Source organism: Stegostoma tigrinum, chromosome 2, assembly GCF_030684315.1.
Source record: "Stegostoma tigrinum isolate sSteTig4 chromosome 2, sSteTig4.hap1, whole genome shotgun sequence".
In the NCBI taxonomy this organism is placed as follows: domain Eukaryota; kingdom Metazoa; phylum Chordata; class Chondrichthyes; order Orectolobiformes; family Stegostomatidae; genus Stegostoma; species Stegostoma tigrinum.
This window is the reverse complement of record NC_081355.1, coordinates 160214750-160239410: the sequence shown is the minus strand read 5'-3', so window position 1 is coordinate 160239410 and position 24661 is coordinate 160214750. Positions and strand designations below refer to the sequence as shown.

Here is a 24661-nt window from a genome sequence, read left to right as displayed (position 1 = left end):
AGAAAACAGCAGGAAGTTTGATCCTTCAAACTTACTCTGCCTCTGTGCACTATACAGCATTCCATAATTCCAAAAATCTATTCTTCTTTACCTGCTCCCTGAATTCAGAAATTCTATCTCATTTTCGAATTCTGTTTTATATACTTGTGCTCGGCTGCAGCAGCTTAAAATGTTAAACCAAGTTATCAATGCTCCACAAATGTTATCATGTTGGTAATAGATTTTAAACCAGTACGTTTGTCTTCAACCTTTGCTGATAGCAGCAGAAGGGTTTGCCTCTCCCTTGGGATGTTACTGTGGGATCTGTCTGGGCTCTGACCTGGATATATTCCTTTGGGATCTGTCTGGGCTCTGACCTGGGGATATTCCCGTTGGGATCTTTCTGGGCTCTGATCTGGATATATTCCTGTGGGATCTGTCTGAGCTCTGACCTGGGGATATTCCTGTGGGATCTGTCTGGGCGCTGACTTGGGGATATTCCTGTGGGATCTGGGCTCTGATCTGGATAAATCCCTGTTTGCCTGCAGTGGAACCGTCGGAATGAGAAAGGGGAGACAGTGTTACATCGAGCCTGCATCGAAGGAAATCTCAAACACGTCCAGTGCCTGGTGGAGAAGGTAACGTACTCGCTCCCTGATCTCCTGATTTGATTGGCCTTTTCCCTGTGCTGGCTACAGTTTCACTGTGCCCACTAAGCTGAGATTCGTTCTGACAGGGTCACAGCGAAGTCTCGGATCATTCCAACTGCAGTCCATGCCCTTGGAACAACCAGTCTACTGCAACTTGATCCTAACAAGCAGCCCGAGAACCTCTCCTGTTTGTATTTGTCTAATTTCCTTCTGAAAGTTCCTGCTGCGCCTGGTTCCACCACCCTATCAACATTCCAGTTTGCAGCAACTTGTTGATCTGGATGTCCAACCAGACCAGCCCCTCACTGCCCTCTCGGTTACCACTACCCCTTCGCAGTAAGGAAGTTGGCTCCTGTCTGTGCCGGAGTAGTTTGGACATGAGTAAGGCTAGCCGAGTACCCAGTGAGTAGAGAAGACAATGTGTCCCACAGGCTTGGTGTCTTGTAGCACTGACATGTTCAATAATGTTTGCACAAATTCCCCTTTCCTTTCCAGCTTCCTGTAGTCAGCGCACTGCATTACACCAGATCCATCAGCATTCAGTTAGACCTTTAAGTTTTACTCTTCTGTCTGCAGGTCCTAAAGAACCTGGGAGTGATTTAAAAATCTCTCTGCCCTGGAAAGATATCTTATTAAGAAGCAGGCATGTTAAATCGGCATAAGCTAAACAGACAGGAGGTGGGGTGAGAGCTCAGTGGTACTGCCGCTGGCTTAAGCATCCAGCAACCTAGCCTCATCCTCTGGGAATATGGAATCAAATTCCATCACAGCAACTGCGGAATTCAAATTCAACAAAAATCTGGAATAATTATCATGACAGTAAATAGCCATCTGGGTCACTAATGCCCTTGAGGGAAGAAAACTACCATCCTTAGAGCAAAAACAAAGTTGCTGGAAAAGCTCAGCAGGTCAGGCAGCATCTGTGAAGGAGAAAACAGAGTTAACATTTCGGGTCTGGTGACCCTTCGTTTGAACCATCCTTTCCTGGTCTGGTCCACATGTCACTCCAGACCCACAGCAATGTGGTTGACTGAACTGCCCTCTGAAATGACCTGAACGAGACATTGTTCTAGTAATGGATGGGCCAATTAACGACGGGCAATAAAATGTCGATCTCACCAGTGACCCCCACATCCCTTTTCTTCCTCCATGAGGTGGTCATCAGAAAGTGAGCTGTTTATCTGTAGCTGGTGGTTTAAAATAAGTCTGTCGCTTCCTCAAGTGGCTCTGACCAATGAATGTAGGGCTGTTATCCAAGTTGTCACCTTTCTCTCACCCTCAAGGTCATCTTTTCATTTATCTTTAGGATGCGCTGGACAGGTGCTTGGATGAGAGAGAACAGGGCGTTGTTTAATTGGTTTAGGAACATCAACCTGGGACACTGAGTCAGGATATTTACTTCATCCGTCTTGGGGAAAAAGTAACTGTCTGCCTCTTGGACTGATATGATGCTTAGCTCAATGCGAATCATGGTAATAGGCATAATCATACAGCATGGATACAGACCTTTTCAGTTCCAAGCTAAACTGGTCACACCTGTCTGCGTTTGGCCCATATCCCTCCAAACCTTTCCTGTTCACATACTTGCCTTTTAAACATTGTAACTTCTAGAATATTCTGAGCTGTACCATTTCATCGATTGTTGTGGGGTCAGTAATGAAGATGCAGTGTTCCTAAACAGTGTGTTGTTTCACCATGCCTGATGTTGAAGTGTTGATTGGTTTGCTGTTGTTTCAGGGTCATCCCCTGAATCCCAGAGATTACTGCGGCTGGACACCATTACACGAAGCCTGTAACCATGGCCACCTGGGTGAGTCTTCATCCCGATCACTCTCCTCCCCCTGTCTCCCGCTGTGCTCCCACACACTCGCGCACGGGCACACTCGCGCATGGACACACTCGCGCATGCGCGTGTACGCACGCACTCTCACACAGACACGCGTGCGTACACACGCACTCACACAGACGCGCGTGTACACGCACTCACGTGCACTCACACACAGATGCACCGCGCGCATACACGCACTCACACACAAATGCGCACAAGCGCGTACACACTGACACAGATGCGCACGTGTGCGTACACACTCATACACAGACACGCACGCGTGCATACACACTCGCACACGTGCACTCACGCAGACGCGCGTGCGTGTGTACAAACACACTCAGACACGCGTGTACACACTCACACAGATGCGCGCGCGTACACACTCACACAGACGCGCACGCGCGGGTTCACACTCTCACGCAGACACACACACACACACTCCCTCTTGTACCTCTTACGTGATGTTGGATGGAAAGGTCCAGCAGCAGCGTACAATTTTCCTTTATTCTTTCATGGGATGTGTGTATCACTGACAAGGCCAGCATTTGTTATGTGTCCCTAACTGCCCCTTACCTGAGTAGCCTGATCAGTCATTGCAGAGGGCAATTAAGAGTTAACCACATTGCTGTAGGTCAGACCAGATAAGGATGGCTGTTTCCTTCTCTAAAGGACATTAATGAGCCAGATGGACTTTTCCTCTGACATCTCCCCTATACCTTCCTCCACTCACCTTAAAATTATGCCCCTTCATAATAGTCATTTCTGCACTGGGAAAACGTCTCTGACTATCCACTGTATCTATGTCTCATCATCTTGTAAACCTCTGTCAAGTCACCTCTCATCCTTCTTCTCTCCACTGAAAAATGCCCTAGTTCTCTCGACCCTTCCTCATAAGACCTGCCCTCCAATTGACAATGTTCATGGTCATCGTTACATTCTTAATCCCAGGTTTTTATTGAGTTTACGTTCCACCATCTGCCATGGTGGGATTCGAACCTGGATCCCCGGAACATTACCTGGCTCTCTGGATTAACAGAGCAGATACCACTCGACCTAAAGTATATACACTTCAAAAGCGATAAGATCCAGAATGGTCCTGACAAGGCGAGACATGGAAAAAGTGCTTCCCGTTGTGGGTGAGATGAGAACTGGGGGCATTTTTTAAAATCACGGGTCACCCTTTCAGGACAGATGGAAGATTTTTTTTTGTCAAAGTGCTGTGTGACTTTGGGGTTCATCTGCTTCGGGAGGGTGGGGGGGGTAGTTGTTGAACGTTTATAAGGCAGAGATGGATAGAGTCTCAGTTGGTTGGACAATCAAAGGTTAGATTGGGCAGGGTGGGGGGATGGTGGGAAGGTTGGATTCAAAACACAAACAGATGGTATTGAGTGGTGGAGCTGAATAGCTTATATACCAAAGAACCGTCAAACATACATCGTGGTGTGACATGTTTTTGCCTAGAAAATGAGGGTAATTTGAGCTGCTTGGAATCCTTCACCCTGGTCCATTGTAGCTGTCGAGGAAACCAGTTCAGCAGGTCGCGTGATGGTCATCGTTGCAGCCCTCCCCTCACTGCCCATCAGGCTGAGGTGCTTGTGCCCAGAGGTGGCATTTGGAGACAGCAGTGAGAGTTTGATATAAGTGAAGATCTGTGAATCCAGCCCATTGCTCCAAGGGCCTGACCTTGGTCTGAGCAGCCAGTACACCCCAATGTAAAGGAGAGCTTGGGCGAAGGGGAATGACGGACAGGCACTGACGCAGCTCCCTGCAGTTTTAAACCACGGCCATTGTTTGTTTCTTCTTCACCCCTCCCCCTCCCCCCCCCCCCAACCCAGAGATTGTCCGTTTCCTCTTGAACCACTCGGTGAATGTGAATGACCCTGGGGGACCATACTGTGAGGGGATCACACCACTTCACGATGCCATCACCTGTGGAAACTTCGATGTGGCTGAGCTACTGATTTTAAAAGGAGCTTCGGTGACAATGCGCAACGCCAAGGTAGGAAACGGGATCAGGTGGGAAACCTGGAAGCTGCCAGGGGGCAACAATGCTGGGGGCTCGAGTGTTGAGCCTGTCAAACTTGGAGCCTGGCTCATTATTTTTTCATTTGCTCCAAATGCCTATTCCTGGAAGTTTTGTCCGAGAATTCTTTCCAAATTGCAGGTTAAAGATGATGTGCATGTTGGAGTGATCCCAATCAGACTCCGTTCCTATGTATCTTGCCTGATGTTTAGCTGCTGTCTGCGGGTCAGTCGGTCGCTCATCGAATGTTCCACTGTCTGATCCTCAGGGTCATACCCCGCTGGACAGTCTGTACGAGTGGAATCAGACATACTGCAAACACTTGGATCAGGACACCACACAGCAGTGCAAACGCATCGAGAAACTGCTGAGGAGTAGCTCAGCCAGAGGTGAGCAGGAAATCAGACCACATTGTATCTTACCAGCAATGTGAGGAAGACAGTAACCATCCCCCTCCCAATCTTATTGTTCTCCAGTCAGCTCAACTCCAACCCAGCACAGGAACAGGCCATCCAGCCTCCTCCCATAGAACGTGGAACAGTACAGGCCCTTTGGCCCACGATGTTGTGCAGACCTATTGTCCTACTAGGATCAATCTATCCTGCATATCCTACATTTTACGATCCTCCATGTGCCTATCTAAGAGTCGCTTAAAAGTCTCTAAAGTATCTGACTCTACGACCACTGCTGGCAGCACATTCCACACGCCCACCACGCTCTGTGTAAAGAACCTACCTCTGACATCTCCCCTATATCTTCCTCCAATCACCTTAAAATTATGCCCCCTCATAATAGTCATTTCCGCACTGGGGAAAAGTCTCTGACTATCCACTGTATCTATGCCTCGTCATCTTGTAAACCTCTGTCAAGTCACCTCTCATCCTTCTTCTCTCCACTGAAAAATGCCCTAGTTCTCTCAACCTTTCCTCATAAGACCTGCCCTCCAGTCCAGACAGCATCCTGGTAAATCTCCTCTGCACCCTCTCTGAAGCTTCCACATCCTTCCTGTAATGAGGTGACCGGAACTTAACACAATATTCCAAGTGTGATCTAACCAGAGTTTTACAGATCTGCAGCATAACCTCACAGCACTTAAACTTAATTCCCTGCCAATGAAAGCCAACACACCATACGCCTTCTTTGCAACCCTATCAACTGGGGTAGCAACTTTGAGGGATCTATGGACGTGGACCTCAAGATCCCTTTTTTCCTCCACACTGCCGAGAATCCTGCCATTAATCCTGTTATTCTGCATTCAAGTTCGACCTTCCAAAATTAATCACTTCACACTTTTCTGGTTGAATTCCATCTGCCACTTCTCTGCCCAGCTCTGCCTCCTGTCAATGTCCCATTGCACCCTACAACAGCTCTCCATGCTGTCCACAACTCCACCAACCTTCCTGTCATTGGCAAACTTACTCATCCAGCCCTCCACTTCCTCATCCAAGTCATTTTATAAAGACCACAAAGAGCAGAGGTCCCAGAACAGATCCCTGCGGAATACCACTGGTCACTGAGCTCCAGGCTGAATACTTTCCATCTACTACCACCCTCTGTCTTCTATTGGATAGCCGATTCTGTATCCAGACAGGCAAATTTCCCTGAATCCCATGCCTCCTTACTTTCTGAATGAGTCTACCATGTGGAACCTTGTCAAATGTCGCGCTAAAATCCATATACACCTCTTTAGAATTTTAATGGCATAGTTCCTGGTAAATCTGCCTGTACTGCATTCCCCCTTGAACACACACAGTATTGTGGGCAAGATGAACAGTATGTGTGGGAGTGAAGCCCACATTTGCACTGTCTGGCAAAGATCTTTGTTCTGAATTCCTGATTGGATTTCTTGATGGCAGTTTACATACGGAATGCCTCTAGTTTGGCTCCTCCCCACAAGTTGAAACATGCTGTGTATGCACTCAATGGGACAGTGTAGAGGGAGCTTTACTGTATATCCAATCCTGTGCTGTCCCTGTCCTGCTAATATTTGATGGGGATGGTGTAGCCCCATGCTTTCCCTGTCTTGGGAGTGCTTGATAGGGGTAGTGTACAGGGAGATTTATGTTCAGTCTATAGGTGTTGAGGAGGCTTTGGTTTGTGTCTAATCCCATGCTGTCTCTGCCTTGTGACTGCTTGGTGCTGGTCAGTGCAGAGGGAGCTTTACTCTGTTTGTAACCCTGCATTGACCTGGGAGTATTTGATGGGCTCAGTGTGAGGGAGCTTTGCTTTCCATTTGAGAGAATAGAGGAAGCTTTACTTTATCTCTATTCTGGGAGTGTTGGATGGGAATAGTGTAAAGAGAACTTTACTGTTAGATTAAGAGTAGAGAGAGCTTTAATTTCATTTTGGAAAATGTTTTAATTTTAGCTTAAAATTTAACTATTGACTTTATAATTAAGTTAAATGTGCTTTACTTTGCTTTTAGTGAAGTATTGTTTTTACTTTTATCTCCTCTTCACAGATTTTCAGCCGGTTCAAGTCCTTCAAGATAGTGAACTGTTTGATTCTGAGAGTTCACAGTCACGGGAGATAATCGAAGGGTGTGCTACTGCCTCAATGCCTGATCTCCCCAAGGAGCGAGAGAGACGTTGTCAGCGCAAGGACATAGGAGGTCATTGTCGAAGCAAACTGGATTCAAGCACAGCTCCTTTGACCCAGACCAACCCTCTCTGGGCTCAGTTACACAGCACTGATGATCTGTCTGATGTCCCTGGCAAGTCTTTAGTGTCCAGTACCCAGATGACCACCCGCAACCGGCTGGATTGGTCTGCCCTCGGGGAGGACGGCTCTTCTGAAGAGGAGGTTCCAGTGGAGCTGTGCCAACCAGTGAAGAAACGACACAGGATCATAGGTCAGATGTCTTCCACAGGCCCAGGAAGGACAAACTCGAACAGGGGCCGGTTACCCACTCTGGTTGATGACTCTGGTTCGAGTCAGGAAGAGGCGAGTGAGTGGCATCCACCTGGGACAGGGCAGGAATGTGATTCTGATGCTCCCAGTGTTGGGTCGTCGACTTACCTGCAGGCTATCCGGAACTTAGGGAGTGCCAAATCCAGGATTTTATCCCAGTCTTTAGCAGCGCCATCCATTCAGCCACCGTCAGACGCTAGGAAGTCAGCGTTGATCCCAGATAGTGAGTACATGGAGGACAGCTGGCTGGACGATGATCTGGGCAGTAGCCGAGTCAAGAAGAGACCACGGGAACAGAGACATGCGGGCAGGGTCACTGACCCAGAGGAGCCTGGCCTCGGTGGTGAAGGTGATCCCATTCGGAGCTCGCATCTGCCTGGGAGCCGTGAGAGGACCACTGTGCTGAAAAAACGCTCAAAGCAGATGCGCATGACCCAGATAGTGGACAGGGTGGTGGTCAGGAGGACAGCAAGTGACAGCAACAGCACCTCTCTGGTCACTGGTAGAACCAGCGAGCCAACATCAGCTTCCAGCTCACTGGTAATGTATGGAACTGTTCGGTATTCCACAGCGCTCTCCTCCCTGACCCCCTCAGACCAGTCATCCCATCAGCATGAAGGGCCCATCAGTTCTGTAGGGTGTCCCCCTGGGTTGGGCTGTGGCCCTGAAGGGTGCCCCCCCCCCTCCACCCGCGGGTCAGTCTGCAGCCCTCACTAGTTTCTTGGCGTTACCAGCTCAGTGCTCAGTAACCCTCTCTCTCTCTCTCTCTCTCTCTCTCTCTCTCTCTCTCTCTCTCTCTCTCTCTCTCTCTCTCTCTCTCTCCAGGTTTCAACCCAACAGTTTGCACCTGTCACCCCAGCGGCACCTCCATCGATCAGAGTGAGAGTCAGAGTTCAAGATAATGTCTTCCTGATCCCAATAGCACACAGGTATGTTTGAGGCTGAGTAGCAAGGGTGGGGGGGCGGGGGGGGGGGGAAGGGTAGTAGTGGGTATTGTTGGACTGTGGAGTTTGATAATCCGATACCTCCAGATGATCAGCAGCATGGACTGTACTGGCAGGAAATGTCAAATTCTGGGAGGCAGAGGACAGGTGAGGAATTAGTCTGAAGAATATTTTCTTAATTCATGGAATATATGTTGTTGGTTGGACCAGCATTTATTCCTCGACATAAATGTCACCAACAATCCATCCACATTGATGCTACAGCCAAGAAAACACACCAACACCTCTGTTTCCTCAGAAGGCTAAGGAAACGGGGCACGTCCGCAATGACTGAGATGCACCATAGAAAGCACTCTATCCAGATGCATCACAGCTTGGTACGGCAACTGCCCGCGAAATTACACCGAGTTGTGAACACAGCCCAGTCCATCACAAAAACCAGCCTTCCTTCCACCGATTCCATCTACACTTCCTGTGACATCAAAGACCCCTCCCACCCTAGTTTTACTCTCTTCCATCGGCCAGAAGGTAAAGGAAGTTTGGAAGCAGATTTAAGAACAGCTTCTTCCCTGCTGTTACCAGGTTTATGAACAGACCTCTCATACGTTTGAGTTGGTCTTTCTCCGTAGTTGTAACACTATACTCTGCATTCTGCTCCATTACCCTGATGTACTAATGTAAGGTATGATTCGTCTAATCAACACGCCAACCAATACTTTTCATTGTATCTCGATACATGTTACGATAATAATTCAAATTATTGTCCAGTCGTAGGTGAGCTGTCTTCGTGAACAGCTGCCATTCATTTGAACTGGTCAATCCTTTGTGAAGCAACTTCCAAATATTAAAGCCCTCTATCCAGTGATCCCTCAGCTCCTTACTAGTGCAGAATGCCAGCCTGTTCAGCCTTTCCTGACAGGGATCACCTCTCTGCTGTCATTCTCGTAAACGCTTGTTCTTTCTCTGTTTCGAATACGGACATATGAATTGTGGAACGGTTCTCCCGAGCTTATTTCGTTCTGCCACAGGATGTAGGTTCACAAGCAAAGCCAGTATTCATTGAAGTCCCTGGCTGTCCTTGATCAGAGGACCTTGTTCAGCCGTTTCAGAGGGCAGTTATGAGACAACCACATTGCTGTGGGTCTGGAGTCACATGTAGGCCAGACCAGGTAAGGATGGCAGTTTCCTCCCCTAAAGGACATTAGTGAACCAGATAGGGCTTTATGATAATCAATAATACATTCACAGTTACTCACTTTCAATTCCACGAGAGGGGCAGCATGTCATCCTCTGTTTAGGTGCCTTCACGTCTCAATGTTAGGGAAATAATTTCCCCCCATGTCATTTACCCCACTGTCACACCCCAGGTGCTGTAATGAAATAGGCTGCTTTCAGCACTACTCACCCATTGTCTACAGCCGAAATAGCCGAGAAACTCAGCAGGTCTGGCAGCATCTGTGGAGAGAAAGCAAGTTAACGTTTCGAGCCCAGTGACCTTTCCTCACAGTTTCTGAAGAAGGGTCTCTGACCTGAAATATTAACACAGATCTGTAGGGGGAGAGAGAGAGAGAAAAAAAAAGAGTTAATATTTCAGGCCCAGAGACCCCTCTTTGGAACCTGTGAGGAAAGGTCACTGGGCTCGAAACGTTAACTTCGCTTTCTCTCCACAGATACTGCCAGACCTGCTGAGTTTCTCCAGCAGTTTCTCTAATTTTTTTTCAAATGTCTAGCATCTGCAGTTTTGTTTTTTTTGTTTTAGTGCTGTGGGGACAGCGGTATAAATCCCACCATTGTAGTTGGTGGAATTTCAATTTGATTAATTAACCTGGAATTGAAACACATGAAAGGGAATGCTGGATCTGACTGTAGTTCGAGCCGAGAGTTTAACCTGCCTTCCCTCGCCCCACAGTGACCCCGAAGTACGGACTGTTTCCTGGCTGGCAGAGCAGGCCACTCAGCGGCATTACCAAATGTGTGGGCTCTGCCCCAAGCTCATGCTGAAGAAGGAAGGGGCCCTGCTCTCCCCACAGGATCCCATCGTCCATGTTCTACAAAGCAACGAGGAGGTAAGGAAAGCAACGCTGTCTCAGCATTGGGTTCGATACAGAGTAAAGCTCCCTCTACACTGTCCCCCCCCATCAGACACTCTCAGGACAAAGACAGCACGGGGTTAGATACAGAGTAAAGCTCCCTCTACACTGTCCCCACCCCCCCCCCCATTAGACACTCCCAGGGACAGCACAGGGTTAGATGCAGAGTAAAGCTTCCTCTTCTCTTTCAAAACAGAAAATAAAGCTTGCTGTTCTGAGGTTTTGTCACCAGCTCATTGTCTGGGTCAGAGCTGACCAAAGATAATGCTGTTTCCTCACAGCGCTCTGCTTTGTGAGACACTGAGTTTGAGGTGATAAACTCACCTTTGCTTCCATTTGTGTTTTTCAGGTCCTGGCTGAGGTCGTGTCCTGGGATCTGCCTCCATTCTCTGAACGATACAAGAGGGCCTGTGACAGTCTGTCATTGGGTAAGGAGAGAGATGTTAACAACAGTCTAAGTGTAATGATTTACTGATGATCTCTCTAACCTCCTTTAGCTCTCCTAACCTTGCCGGATCTCTGTGATTCTCCATTCTGACCCCTTGTGTATCCAGCGACTTCCATTGCTCCAGTATTGACTGTACCTTAAGCTTCCGAGGGCCCAAAGCTTTGGGGTTCTCTCCCTCTTTCACTCCCCTCCATCTTCAAACTGTCCAGCCTTTGGTCTCCTGCCCCGAAACACACAGTGTCCAGTGTATCTGATTGTGTATTTGCGATGCTTTCCCAGTTGTCCTTGTCACTGTTATGTTGCTATTGTTCTCAGCAGTTTCCCAGTTGTTACTGATCTGGATATTCCTGTTCCTCTTTCTCTAGCTGTTAATGGCCTGGTGCTGAGGGTGTGTGAGACCCAGGAGAACAGCCCCTGCTTCCAGCTATCCAGCCTGTCGCTGACCAAGGAGCACCTGACCCCCATCCTGCGGGCCCTCAAACTGCAGACCACCATCCGCCAACTCCGCCTCTCCACCAATCGTCTTGGTGACGATGCCATGGAGGAGCTGGTGGCCTGCCTGGTGACCATGCCCAACCTGACCGTACTGGACCTCTCCTCCAATCAGATCACACACCAAGGCCTGAGGACTCTCTGTGAGACCAGCAGAGGCTCCCAGGATGCCCCGTTCCAAGTGAGTACCTGAACTTTGAGTGTGTTTTGTGTATTCGGTACTGTCTGTGCAAGTGCATTTAAACTGGAACAATCCAGCCTGTCTCTTTCAAATGAAAATCTGTGAAGAACCCATGAACTCTCTAGAAACAGGAGCGAATCATGGAGGTTTCATACAGATTCTCAGTTAAATAGGCCATTCAGCCCCACTGTTCTGTGCTAGTGTTTATACTCTACATCTGTTACTAAATACCACTCCCCAACTGAATACCTGGGAATGACGAAAGTAAGATTAGGCCCAATCAAGGATAGTAGTGGTAAGTTGTGTGTGGAGTCAGATGAGATAGGGGAAGCACTAAATGAATATTTTACAACAGTATTCACTCTAGAAAACGACAATGTTGTTGAGGAGAATACTGAGATACAGGCTACTAGACTAGGTGGGATTGAGGCTCACAAGGAAGAGGTATTAGAAATCCTTTAGAGGGTGAAGATAGATAAGTCCCCTGGGCCGGATGGGATTTATCCTAGGGTCCTCTGGGAAGCCAGGGAGGAGATTGCCGAGCCTTTGGCATTGATCTTTAACTCGTCATTGTCTACGGGAATAGTGCCAGATGACTGGAGGATAGCAAATGTGGTTCCCCTGTTCAAGAAGAGGAGTAGAGACAACCCTGGTAATTATAGACCAGTGAGCCTTACCTCAGTTGTTGGTAAAGTGTTGGAAAAGGTTATAAGGGATAGGATTTATAATCATCTAGAAAAGAATAAATTGATTAGGGATAGTTAGCACGGTTTTGTGAAGGGAAGGTCGTGCCTCACAAACCTTATTGAGTTCTTTGAGAAGGTGACCAAACAGGTAGATGAGAGTAAACCGGTTGATGTGGTGTATATGGATTTCAGCAAGGTGTTCGATAAGGTTCCCCACAGTAGGCTATTGTACAAAATGTGGAGGAATGGAATTGTGGGAGATATAGCAGTTTGGATTGGAAATTGGCTTGCTGAAAGAAGACAGAGGGTGGTAGTTGATGGGAAATGTTCATCCTGGAGACCAGTTACTATTGGTGTACCGCAAGGGTCGGTGTTGGGTCCACTGCTGTTTGTCATTTTTATAAATGACCTGGATGAGTGCGTAGAAGGATGGGTTAGTAAATTTGCAGAAGACACTAAGGTTGGTGGAGTTGTGGATAGTGATGAAGGATGCTGTAGGTTGCAGAGAGACATAGGTCTTACGAGGAAAGGCTGAGGGACTTGAGGCTGTTTTCATTAGAGAGAAGAAGGTTGAGAGGTGACTTAATTGAAACATATAAAATAATCAGAGGGTTAGATAGGGTGGATAGGGAGAGCCTTTTTCCTAGGATGGTGATGGCGAGCACGAGGGGACATAGCTTTAAATTGAGGGGTGAAAGATATAGGACAGATGTCAGAGGTAGTTTCTTTACTCAGAGAGTAGTAAGGGAATGGAACGCTTTGCCTGCAACGGTTGTAGATTTGCCAACTTTAGGTACGTTTAAGTCGTCATTGGAACAAGCATATGGACGTACATGGAACAGTGTAGGTTAGATGGGCTTGAGATCGGTATGACAGGTCGGCACAACGTCGAGGGCCGAAGGGCCTGTACTGTGCTGTTATGTTCTATGTCACTAGACTGTTAAATCATTGACCCAAGTTAATGTGCTGGGGATGAAAACGGAAATGGTTGGAAAAGCTCCGCAGGCCTGGCACCATCTGTAGAGAGAAGGACTCTCCGATGCAGAGTCACTGGGCTTGAAACGTCAACTCTGCTTTCTCTGCACAGAATCTGCCAGACCTGCTGAGACTTTCCAGCAATTTCTGTTTTTGTTTCTGACTTCCAGCATCTGCAGTTGTTTCGGTTCTATTTTAACATTCTGGTGACATGGGTTTGATCCCGTGAAAGTCTGAGATCAAAATCCTAATGGTGACTGTGGAACCGTTGTCAATTGTTGTAAAGACCTTTCTGGCTCACCAGTTTTTTTTTGGGGATGCCTACATGTGACTCCAGACCCACAGTAATACGGTTGACTCCTAACTAGGGTAATTGATGCTGGCCGAACCAGCAACACTCACATCCCATAGTCAGATTAAAAAGAAGCTTTCGTTTCTGCGCATTAATGTGATGAATCAGCACTTGACAGAGAGGTCCACATTCTCTACCCTCTGTGTGTAAAGAAACTCCCTTCTCCATTCTTTATCTGTCAGTGGTGATAACTTGCTCTGGACTTGCCCAAGAGCAGAAGTAATTTCTGTACCTTGCCCCTGTGTGACCAGAAGATAGACCAGGAGACTTGCCAGATCCTGGAGGATGGGTTGTAGTTCTCGCCCACTCTTCTTAACTTCGGGGAAGGATCTGAAGGCATTGGAGCAGCTGCAGCAAAGATTCTCAAGGACAAGGGACTTCAGGGACACAAATAAATTGGAGAAGACAGGGTTGAGAGGAGCTTTGAGAGACATGCTCATAATCATGAGGGTCTGCACAGAATAAGCAGGGACAAGCGAAAACAGAAATTGCTGGAAAAACCCAGAAGGGTCACTGGACTGAAATATTAACTCTGCTTTCTCTCCACAAATGCTTCTAGATCTTATGAGTTTGACCAGCACTTTCTTTTTGTATTTCTGATTTCCAGCATTGGCAGTTCTTTCAGTTTCCTTGTATAGACAGGGACGATCAGCTGTGATCATATTGAATGATGGAGCAGGCTGGAAGGGCTGAATGGCCACCTTCTCCCCCTAGTTTCTGTGTTTCTACTGGTGGAAGCTTCAGGTACCAGAGGGCACAGATTAAAGGCAACTGACAAAAAAGAGGAAAAGATTTTTCACTTAGCAAGTGGTCAGGATCTGAATATGCTGTTCTGTGTGTTGCGTGCATGCATGTTGAGAGTGTGTGTGTGTGTGTGTGTGTGTGTGTGTCACTGTACTTTCTGCCTCACTCCCCGCTCTGAGGCTGCTTGGCCTGTCGGACGTGGGTGACACACTCTATGTTCTATGTTCTATGATACTGACCTTTCTACCAACAGAATAATCTCCAGGTAACCCTGCAACCAACGCCTCTGACAGATCCATTCTCCCAGTCGCAGTGACTCACTGCAGTGTTCCTTTAATTCTCCTCTCGCCCTATCCCACTCCTACTCTGTCCACCCCTCTTTAAAGGAAGCTCATTAGCATGGGGAGGGACTCAGCTATTTTCTGCACAAATAGAAGGAAAGCATCAGGCATGAGAGCAGTGTCAGGAGGATTCTCTGCGGAATTGTTCGACAAAGTTCCTTTTGTGTTTCAGAGTCTGGAGGAGTTGAACCTCAGCCTCAATCCTTTGGGTGATGGCTGCTCTCAGTCTGTAGCCTCTCTCATCAAATCCTGCCCTCTACTGAGCACACTCAAACTCCAGGCCTGTGGGCTCACAGCCAAGTTCCTGCAGAATTACCGCCTCCTGCTGACAGAGGCCATGAAAGGTAAGAGCCAGCTTCTGCTTAGAGCTAGCTCACCACTGTGACTTAATGTTCAGTTAAAAAGAAAATCTGGAATTAAGAATCTAATTGGTATCAATTGTTGGAAAAACCCAACTGGTTCACTGACATCCTTTGGGGAAGGAAACTGCCATCGTTACCTAGTCTGGCCGACATGTGACTCCAGGGTGAAGTAATGTGTGTGACTGTGCGCTCTGAGCCATGGGTAATAAATGCTGACCCAGCTAGCGAAGCCAACATCCTGTGAATGAACTTTTTTAGAAAATGGTGCAATGTCCCAAACCACGTGTCCAGAGGGGTGACCAAAGCCTAGGTCAGAGATTGTAGGGAGTATCCTGAAGGGAAAAGGGGAGGTTTAGGAAGGGATTATCCAGAACGTGGGACCTTGGCAGTGAAGACCCAGCTACTGGTGGTGTGGAGTGTTTCAAATCAGGGCATATACAAGGGGCAGATGTGGTCAGACAGGAAGGTATCTGAGGGTTATGGGACTGGGATAGATACAGAGTTGAGAAGGGGCTGAAGTCTTTTTAAATCAAGGCTTAACTTGACTCAGAGCTAATATAGGTCAGCAAACAGAGGGCTGGTAGGTGAAGGGGGTGTGCTGTAAGTTTGGGATGAACTTAAGTTCACCGAGAGTGGAAGTATGTATGGATGTCTGTCTCTGGGATTCTACACACATAGTAACAGCTTGTGGAACAGTGATGTGCAGTTATCAGCACAATCTCAGTTAACTGATGAAGTCATGACACAATAAATGAAATAGCCTTTGATGCTGGCACCAATTTGTGGTGTTAATGTAGCAGTGGGCAGGGCCCGTTGGGAGGCACTTCCTGATGGGCTGTAACCTTCCGCAGTTTGAGAGTCATAGGGTCATTCAGCATGGAAACAGACCCTTCGGTCTAACCAGTCCATGCTGAACATAATCCCAAACTAAACTGGTCCCACCTGTCTGCTCTTGGCCCATATCCCTCCAAACTTTTCCTGTTCATGTATCTGTCCAAATATTTTTTAAAACGTTGTAACTGTACCCGTACCATCCACTTCCTCAGGAAGTTCATTCCATACACAAAGCACATTGTGTAAAAAATTCCCTCCTATGTCTTGTTTAGATATCTGCCCTCTCACCTTAAAAATGTGCCCCCTCATCTTGAAATCCCCTATTCTAGGGGATCAATCCATAACTCTCATGATTTTATAAACTTCTATGAGGTTGCCTCTCAACCTCCCACATTGCAGTGAAAAATGTCCCGGCCTTTCTTTGTAACTCAAACCTTCCATACGCAACAACATCCCAGTAAATCTCTTCTGAACCCAGCCCAGCTTAATTATATCCTTCCTATAACTGGGTGACCAGAACTGGGCACGATGCTCCAGAAGAAGCCTCACTAATGTCCTGTACAACCTCAACATGACATCCCAACTCCTGCAGTCGAAGGGCTGAGCAATGAAAGCAGGCGTGCTAAATGCCTTTTTAACCATCCTGTCTACGTGTGATACAAACTTCAAAGAATTATGTACCTGCATCTCTAGGTACCTCTGCTCTACAGCACGACCCAAGGCCCTGCCTTTAATTGTACAATCCCTGCCCATGTTTGTTGTACCAGAATGCATTAGCTCGCATTTATCCAGATTGAACTCAGTCAGCCATTTTTCAGCCCATTGACCCATTTGATCAAGATCCCTTTGTAATCTTGGAAACCCTTCCTCACTGTCTACATTGCGATCAATTTTGGTGTCGTCCACAAACTAACTGACCATGTGAATGTGAAATTGAAGTTAAATTAATCCGTCCAGCCGTAGGGAAGGATGATGAGGAAACTTTTTGGATGCTATTGACCAGGACTGTAGCTCTCAGCACTCGGTGTGGTGGTAGATGTGCGTATATCATAAGGATAAGAAGTGCTTGTGAACACGTACTCAGGGGAGAGAGGGAGGTGGTGGGGACTGTGTGGATTCGAACTGCCTGTTGTCCCTGCCCTCGTACTGACCTTACTGACATACTTCTCCTGTTTTCACCCAGGCGCAGGGCACTTGAAGAAGGTCTGCCTGTCACACAACGCTCTGGGCTCGGTAGGAACAGAGCTGATCCTACAGAGCCTGCCCCAGCACAACGTCAGCCATCTGGATATCGCCGCTGTGATCAGTAACCATGGTGACACTTTGGTAATGGAGCACCTTGCTAGATACCTGTCCCAGGTCAGTTCTGAGAATAAGTGCAGGCAGAGTCTGTGCGTGCTAACGTTATTTATCAGGCTAGTTCATCTGCGCGCTATTTGTTATTAAATGTATCTGATTGATCTGCATTCTGTGATTGTTACGTGTCTGTCTCTCTCCTCCTCATATCCAGGGTGATTGCAATCTGACCCATCTTAACCTCTCTGGGAATCGCCTGACTGATGATTCTGTCAGAGATCTGTGCAGGTAACTCTCTCTTTTAATACTGCACTCCAATGCTCTTCCCAGTTTGAGGGTCTCCTGGCCCCAGAACAAATATCGTCAATGATCTCCTCACTGTAGTGAGCATTCTCTGCGCTGTCTCTCTCTCTGGTGTGCTCTCTCTCGCTCACTCGCCCTCTTGCCCCCTTGCGCTGTCTTTCTCTGTCTCTCTCTCTCTCTCTCTCTCTCTCTCTCTCTGGTGTGCTCTCTCTCGCTCATTCGCCCTCTTGCCCCCTTGCGCTGTCTTTCTCTCTCCCTCTCTCGCTCTCTCTCTCTCTCTGGTGTGCTCTCTCTCGCTCACTCGCCCTCTTGCCCCCTTGCGCTGTCTCTCTCTCTCTCTCTCTCTCTCTCTCTCTCTCTGGTGTGCTCTCTCTCGCTCACTCGCCCTCTTGCTCCCTTGCGCTGTCTCTCTCTCTCTCTCTCTCTCTCTCTGGTGTGCTCTCTCTCGCTCACTCGCCCTCTTGCCCCCTTGCGCTGTCTTTCTCTCTCCCTCTCTCTCTCTCTCTCTGGTGTGCTCTCTCTCGCTCACTCGCCCTCTTGCCCCCTTGCGCTGTCTCTCTCTCTCTCTCTCTCTCTCTCTCTCTCTGTCTCTGGTGTGCTCTCTTGCTCACTCGCTCTCTTGCCCCCTTGCGCTGTCTTTCTCTCTCCCTCTCTCTCTCTCTCTCTGGTGTGCTCTCTCTCGCTCACTCGCCCTCTTGCCCCCTTGCGCTGTCTCTCTCTCTCGCTCACTCGCTCTCTTGCCCCCTTGCGCTGTCTCTCTCTCTCTCTCTCTCTGGTGTGCTCTCTCTCGCTCACTCGCCCTCTTGCCCCCTTGCGCTGTCTTTCTCTCTCCCTCTCTCTCTGGTGTGCTCTCTCGCTCACTCACTCTCTTGCCCCCTTGCGCTGTCTCTCTCTCTCTCTCTCTCTCCCTCTCTCTCTGGTGTGCTCTCTCGCTCACTCGCTCTCTTGCCCCCTTGCGCTGTCTCTCTCTCTCTCTCTCTCTCTCTGGTGTGCTCTCTCGCTCACTCGCTCTCTTGCCCCCTTGCGCTGTCTCTCTCTCTCTCTCTCTCCCGCTCTCTCGCTCACTCACTCTCTTGCCCCCTTGCGCTGTCTCTCTCTCTCTCTCTCTCTCTCTCTCTCTCTCTCTCTCTGGTGTGCTCTCTCTCGCTCACTCGCCCTCTTGCCCCCTTGCGCTGTCTCTCTCTCTCGCTCACTCGCCCTCTTGCCCCCTTGCGCTGTCTTTCTCCCTCTCTCTCTCTCTCTCTGGTGTGCTCTCTCGCTCACTTCGCCCTCTTGCCCCCTTGCGCTGTCTTTCTCTCTCCCTCTCTCTCTGGTGTGCTCTCTCTCGCTCACTCACTCTCTTGCCCCCTTGCGCTGTCTCTCTCTCTCTCTCTCTCTCTCTCTCTCTCTGGTGTGCTCTCTCGCTCACTCACTCTCTTGCCCCCTTGCGCTGTCTCTCTCTCTCTCTCTCTCCCTCTCTCTCTGGTGTGCTCTCTCGCTCACTCACTCTCTTGCCCCCTTGCGCTGTCTCTCTCTCTCTCTCTCTCTCTCTCTCTCTGGTGTGCTCTCTCTCGCTCACTCGCCCTCTTGCCCCCTTGCGCTGTCTCTCTCTCTCTCTCTCTCTCTCTCTCTCTCTGGTGTGCTCTCTCTCGCTCACTCGCCCTCTTGCCCCCTTGCGCTGTCTCTCTCTCTCGCTCACTCGCCCTCTTGCCCCCTTGCGCTGTCTTTCTCTCTCCCTCTCTCTCTGGTGTGCTCTCTCTCGCTCACTCACTCTCTTGCCCCCTTGCGCTGTCTCTCTCTCTCTCTCTCTCTCTCTCTGGTGTGCTCTCTCGCTCACTCACTCTCTTGCCCCCTTGCGCTGTCTCTCTCTCTCTCTCTCTCTCCCTCTCTCTCTGGTGTGCTCTCTCGCTCACTCACTCTCTTGCCCCCTTGCGCTGTCTCTCTCTCTCTCTCTCTCTCTCTCTCTCTGGTGTGCTCTCTCGCTCACTCACTCTCTTGCCCCCTTGCGCTGTCTCTCTCTCTCTCTCTCTCTCCCTCTCTCTCTGGTGTGCTCTCTCGCTCACTCACTCTCTTGCCCCCTTGCGCTGTCTCTCTCTCTCTCTCTCTCTCTCTCTGGTGTGCTCTCTCGCTCACTCACTCTCTTGCCCCCTTGCGCTGTCTCTCTCTCTCTCTCTCTCTCTCTCTCTCTGGTGTGCTCTCTCTCGCTCACTCACTCTCTTGCCCCCTTGCGCTGTCTCTCTCTCTCTCTCTCTCTCTCTCTCTCTCTGGTGTGCTCTCTCTCGCTCACTCGCCCTCTTGCCCCCTTGCGCTGTCTTTCTCCCTCTCTCTCTCTCTCTGGTGTGCTCTCTCGCTCACTTCGCCCTCTTGCCCCCTTGCGCTGTCTCTTTCTCTCTCTCTCTCTCTCTGGTGTGCTCTCTCTCGCTCACTCACTCTCTTGCCCCTTGCGCTGTCTCTCTCTCTCTCTCTCTCTCTCTCTCTCTCTCTCTCCCTCTCTCTCTGGTGTGCTCTCTCGCTCACTCGCCCTCTTGCCCCCTTGCGCTGTCTCTTTCTCTCTCTCTCTCTCTCTGGTGTGCTCTCTCTCGCTCACTCGCCCTCTTGCCCCCTTGCGCTGTCTCTCTCTCTCTCTCTCTCTCTCTCTCTCTCTCTGGTGTGCTCTCTCTCGCTCACTCACTCTCTTGCCCCCTTGCGCTGTCTCTCTCTCTCTCTCTCTCTCTCTCTGGTGTGCTCTCTCTCGCTCACTCACTCTCTTGCCCCCTTGCGCTGTCTCTCTCTCTCTCTCTCTCTCTCTCCCTCTCTCTCTGGTGTGCTCTCTCTCGCTCACTCACTCTCTTGCCCCCTTGCGCTGTCTCTCTCTCTCTCTCTCTCTCTCTCTCTCTCTCTCTGGTGTGCTCTCTCTCACTCACTCGCTCTCTTGCCCCCTTGCGCTGTCTCTCTCTCTCTCTCTCTCTCTCTCTCTCTCTGGTGTGCTCTCTCTCGCTCACTCACTCTCTTGCCCCCTTGCGCTGTGTCTCTCTCTCTCTCTCTCTCTCTCTCTGGTGTGCTCTCTCTCACTCACTCGCCCTCTTGCCCCCTTGCGCTGTCTCTCTCTCTCTCTCTCTCTCTGGTGTGCTCTCTCTCGCTCACTCGCCCTCTTGCCCCCTTGCGCTGTCTTTCTCTCTCCCTCTCTCTCTGGTGTGCTCTCTCTCACTCACTCGCCCTCTTGCCCCCTTGCGCTGTCTTTCCCTCTCTCTCTCTCTCTGGTGTGCTCTCTCTCGCTCACTCACTCTCTTGCCCCCTTGCGCTGTCTCTCTCTCTCTCTCTCTCTCTCTCTGGTGTGCTCTCTCGCTCACTCGCCCTCTTGCCCCCTTGCGCTGTCTCTCTCTCTCTCTCTCTCTCTCTCTCTCTCCCTCTCTCTCTGGTGTGCTCTCTCTCGCTCACTCACTCTCTTGCCCCCTTGCGCTGTCTCTCTCTCTCTCTCTCTCCCTCTCTCTCTGGTGTGCTCTCTCGCTCACTCACTCTCTTGCCCCCTTGCGCTGTGTCTCTCTCTCTCTCTCTCTGGTGTGCTCTCTCGCTCACTCACTCTCTTGCCCCTTGCGCTGTCTCTCTCTCTCTCTCTCTCTCTCTCTCTCTGGTGTGCTCTCTCGCTCACTCACTCTCTTGCCCCCTTGCGCTGTCTCTCTCTCTCTCTCTCTCTCTCTCTCTCTCTCTGGTGTGCTCTCTCTCGCTCACTCACTCTCTTGCCCCCTTGCGCTGTCTCTCTCTCTCTCTCTCTCTCTCTCTCTCTCTGGTGTGCTCTCTCTCGCTCACTCGCCCTCTTGCCCCCTTGCGCTGTCTTTCTCCCTCTCTCTCTCTCTCTGGTGTGCTCTCTCGCTCACTCGCCCTCTTGCCCCCTTGCGCTGTCTCTTTCTCTCTCTCTCTCTCTCTGGTGTGCTCTCTCTCGCTCACTCACTCTCTTGCCCCCTTGCGCTGTCTCTCTCTCTCTCTCTCTCTCTCTCCCTCTCTCTCTGGTGTGCTCTCTCGCTCACTCGCCCTCTTGCCCCCTTGCGCTGTCTCTTTCTCTCTCTCTCTCTCTCTCTGGTGTGCTCTCTCTCGCTCACTCGCCCTCTTGCCCCCTTGCGCTGTCTCTCTCTCTCTCTCTCTCTCTCTCTCTCTCTCTGGTGTGCTCTCTCTCGCTCACTCACTCTCTTGCCCCCTTGCGCTGTCTCTCTCTCTCTCTCTCTCTCTCTCTCTGGTGTGCTCTCTCTCGCTCACTCACTCTCTTGCCCCCTTGCGCTGTCTCTCTCTCTCTCTCTCTCTCCCTCTCTCTCTGGTGTGCTCTCTCTCGCTCACTCACTCTCTTGCCCCCTTGCGCTGTCTCTCTCTCTCTCTCTCTCTGGTGTGCTCTCTCTCACTCACTCGCTCTCTTGCCCCCTTGCGCTGTCTCTCTCTCTCTCTCTCTCTCTCTCTCTGGTGTGCTCTCTCTCGCTCACTCACTCTCTTGCCCCCTTGCGCTGTCTCTCTCTCTCGCTCACTCACTCTCTTGCCCCCTTGCGCTGTCTTTCTCTCTCCCTCTCTCTCTGGTGTGCTCTCTCTCGCTCACTCACTCTCTTGCCCCCTTGCGCTGTCTTTCTCTCTCCCTCTCTCTCTGGTGTGCTCTCTCTCGCTCACTCGCCCTCTTGCCCCCTTGCGCTGTCTTTCTCTCTCCCTCTCTCTCTGGTGTGCTCTCTCTCGCTCACTCGCCCTCTTGCCCCCTTGCGCTGTCTCTCTCTCTCTCTCTCTCTCTCTCTCTCTCTCTGGTGTGCTCTCTCGCTCACTCACTCTCTTGCCCCCTTGCGCTGTCTCTCTCTCTCTCTCTCTCCCTCTCTCTCTGGTGTGCTCTCTCTCGCTCACTCACTCTCTTGCCCCCTTGCGCTGTCTCTCTCTCTCTCTCTCTCTCTCTCTGGTGTGCTCTCTCGCTCACTCACTCTCTTGCCCCCTTGCGCTGTCTCTCTCTCTCTCTCTCTCTCTCCCTCTCTCTCTGGTGTGCTCTCTCTCGCTCACTCGCCCTCTTGCCCCCTTGCGCTGTCTCTCTCTCTCTCTCTCTCTCCCTCTCTCTCTGGTGTGCTCTCTCTCGCTCACTCGCCCTCTTGCCCCCTTGCGCTGTCTCTCTCTCTCTCTCTCTCCCTCTCTCTCTGGTGTGCTCTCTCTCGCTCACTCGCTCTCTTGCCCCCTTGCGCTGTCTCTCTCTGTGAGATCATGATGAGGTGAGCCAGAGGAAGACCTGCAGCTAGCGCTGGGATTGGACCCAAATTGTTGGAGTCACTCGGAGCAAAGTCATTTGCCGCCAGTTTAATGACACACTTGAGGCTTTTTTAAATAAAACTCTTGATCGGTTGTGGGTCTCTTGGTTGCCCACTTTAAATTGCCTTTAACTGAGCCTTCTCATCCATTCCAAAAGGTCATTAAGAGACAGCCATGTTGCTGTGAGTCTGCAGTCACTTGTAGGCCACACCAGGCAAAGGTGGCAGCTTCCCTCCCTAAAAGTCATTTGTGAACTTAGATAACTGTGTTCTGTTTACTGCTTTAAACTGAAAGTAAAGTTCTCTTCACACTGTCGTGCCCATCAAGCACTCCCAGGACAGGAACAGCATGGGTTAGATACAGAGTAAAGCTACACACCACGTGTGGGCGGCACGGTGGCTCAGTGGTTAGCACTGCAGCCTCACAGTGCCAGGGACCCGGGTTCAATTCCAGCCTCTGGCGACTGTCTGTGCAGAGTTTGCACATTCTCCCCGTGTCTGCGTGGGTTTCCTCCGGGTGCTCCGGTTTCCTCCCACAGTCCAAAGATGTGCAGGCTAGGTGGATCGGCCATGCTAAATTGCCCATAGTGTTCAGGGGTGTGTGGGTTATAGGGGGATGGGTCTGGGTGGGATGCTCCAAGGGGCGGTGTGGGCTTGTTGAGCCGAAGGGCCTGTTTCCACTCTGTAGGGAATCTAATCTAATCTTTTCTACAGTAGCACTCCCAGGACAGGAACAGCATGGGGTTAGATACAGAATGCTAAATGATAATGTTGCGCCTCTCGATGTGATCTGCTTCAGGTGCCTATTACTGTGTCCATCCCTGGTTTCTCTGGATGTTTCAGCCAATTCTGGGATAACAACAGTGGGAGTGGAGATGCTGTTTGGTGCAGTGAGAGAGCGGACCTGTGGAATGCAGTACCTGAATGTTTCTGGTGGGTACTGGGGCCGTAGCCTGGTGTGTAGCAATGCGATGCGATCTGATCCAGGGGGTCTGTGTGGGGTTGCTGAGTGCGCAGAACCATGGCCCTGACTCACAGCCTCTCAGGAAACTCTTCCAAGTCAGAGAAAGCCAAGAGTAAACACAGTCCATGAGCAGTGACCTGGCAGTAACTGCTCACTAACCGAGAGAGCCCAAGCCAGGAGTGCACCGTCATCGTCATCGTCATTCCCATCACAGCACAGACAGCAGCAATGAACCTCTACTATCTGCAGGTTCTTGGAGGGTAAATGTGCCTCAGGTTAATGTCACATTCATAGAATCCCTACAGTGTGGAAACAGGCCCTTCAGCCCAACAAGTCCACACTGACCCTCAACATCCCACCCAGAAATAGCTCCCTATAATACACTTAACCTATAAGTCACTGAACACTAGCGGACAATTTTTCATGGCCAGTCCATCCAGCCTGCACATCTTTGGACTGCGGGAGGAAACCCACGCAGACACAGGAGAACGTGCAAACTAACCTCATCCCACCTCCTTGACCTGTCCGTCTTCCCTGGACTGACCTATCCCCTCCCTACCTCCCCACCTATACTCTCCTCTCCACCTATCCTCTTTACTCTCCATCTTCGGTCCGCCTCCCCCTCTCTCCCTATTTATTCCAGTTCCTCCCCCCATCCCCCTCTCTGATGAAGGGTCTAGGCCCGAAACGTCAGCTTTTGTGCTCCTGAGATGCTGCTGGGCCTGCTGTGTTCATCCAGCCTCACATTTTATTATCCACACAGACAGTCGCCTGAGGGTGGAATCGAACCTGGGTCTCTGGTGCTGAGAGGCAGCAGTGCTAACCGCTGAGCCACTGTGCCACCCCATGCAAGAGATATACTTCCAGACCCTCTGGCAGTGCAGCACTCCCTCATATGACACTGCTTATGGAAGTCTGTGTACACACTCAGTTCCTAAATGCAATTTCGACATACAATCAGCAGTTGGTGGATGATAAACAGTGTCCTCAGCAGGGAACACCTGCACATAGTGATTATTGTTCTGCTCTGCGGGCAGTTA

General features: G+C 50.0%; 1 protein-coding gene across 1 annotated transcript in view; it reads left to right on the top strand.

Moving 5' to 3' along the window:
* tonsl (tonsoku-like, DNA repair protein) overlaps positions 1–24661 on the top strand; it is a 69659-nt gene that overhangs the window by 44234 nt on the left and 764 nt on the right. Inside the window, exons 16-28 of the mRNA XM_059641163.1 lie at positions 528–617; positions 2367–2439; positions 4296–4459; positions 4752–4872; positions 6945–7933; positions 8219–8322; positions 10247–10403; positions 10777–10855; positions 11241–11548; positions 14819–14990; positions 17026–17201; positions 17353–17426; positions 23457–23613. Coding sequence (XP_059497146.1) covers positions 528–617; positions 2367–2439; positions 4296–4459; positions 4752–4872; positions 6945–7933; positions 8219–8322; positions 10247–10403; positions 10777–10855; positions 11241–11548; positions 14819–14990; positions 17026–17201; positions 17353–17426; positions 23457–23613 — 2664 coding nt within the window. The remainder of the gene's footprint in view (positions 1–527; positions 618–2366; positions 2440–4295; positions 4460–4751; positions 4873–6944; positions 7934–8218; positions 8323–10246; positions 10404–10776; positions 10856–11240; positions 11549–14818; positions 14991–17025; positions 17202–17352; positions 17427–23456; positions 23614–24661) is intronic.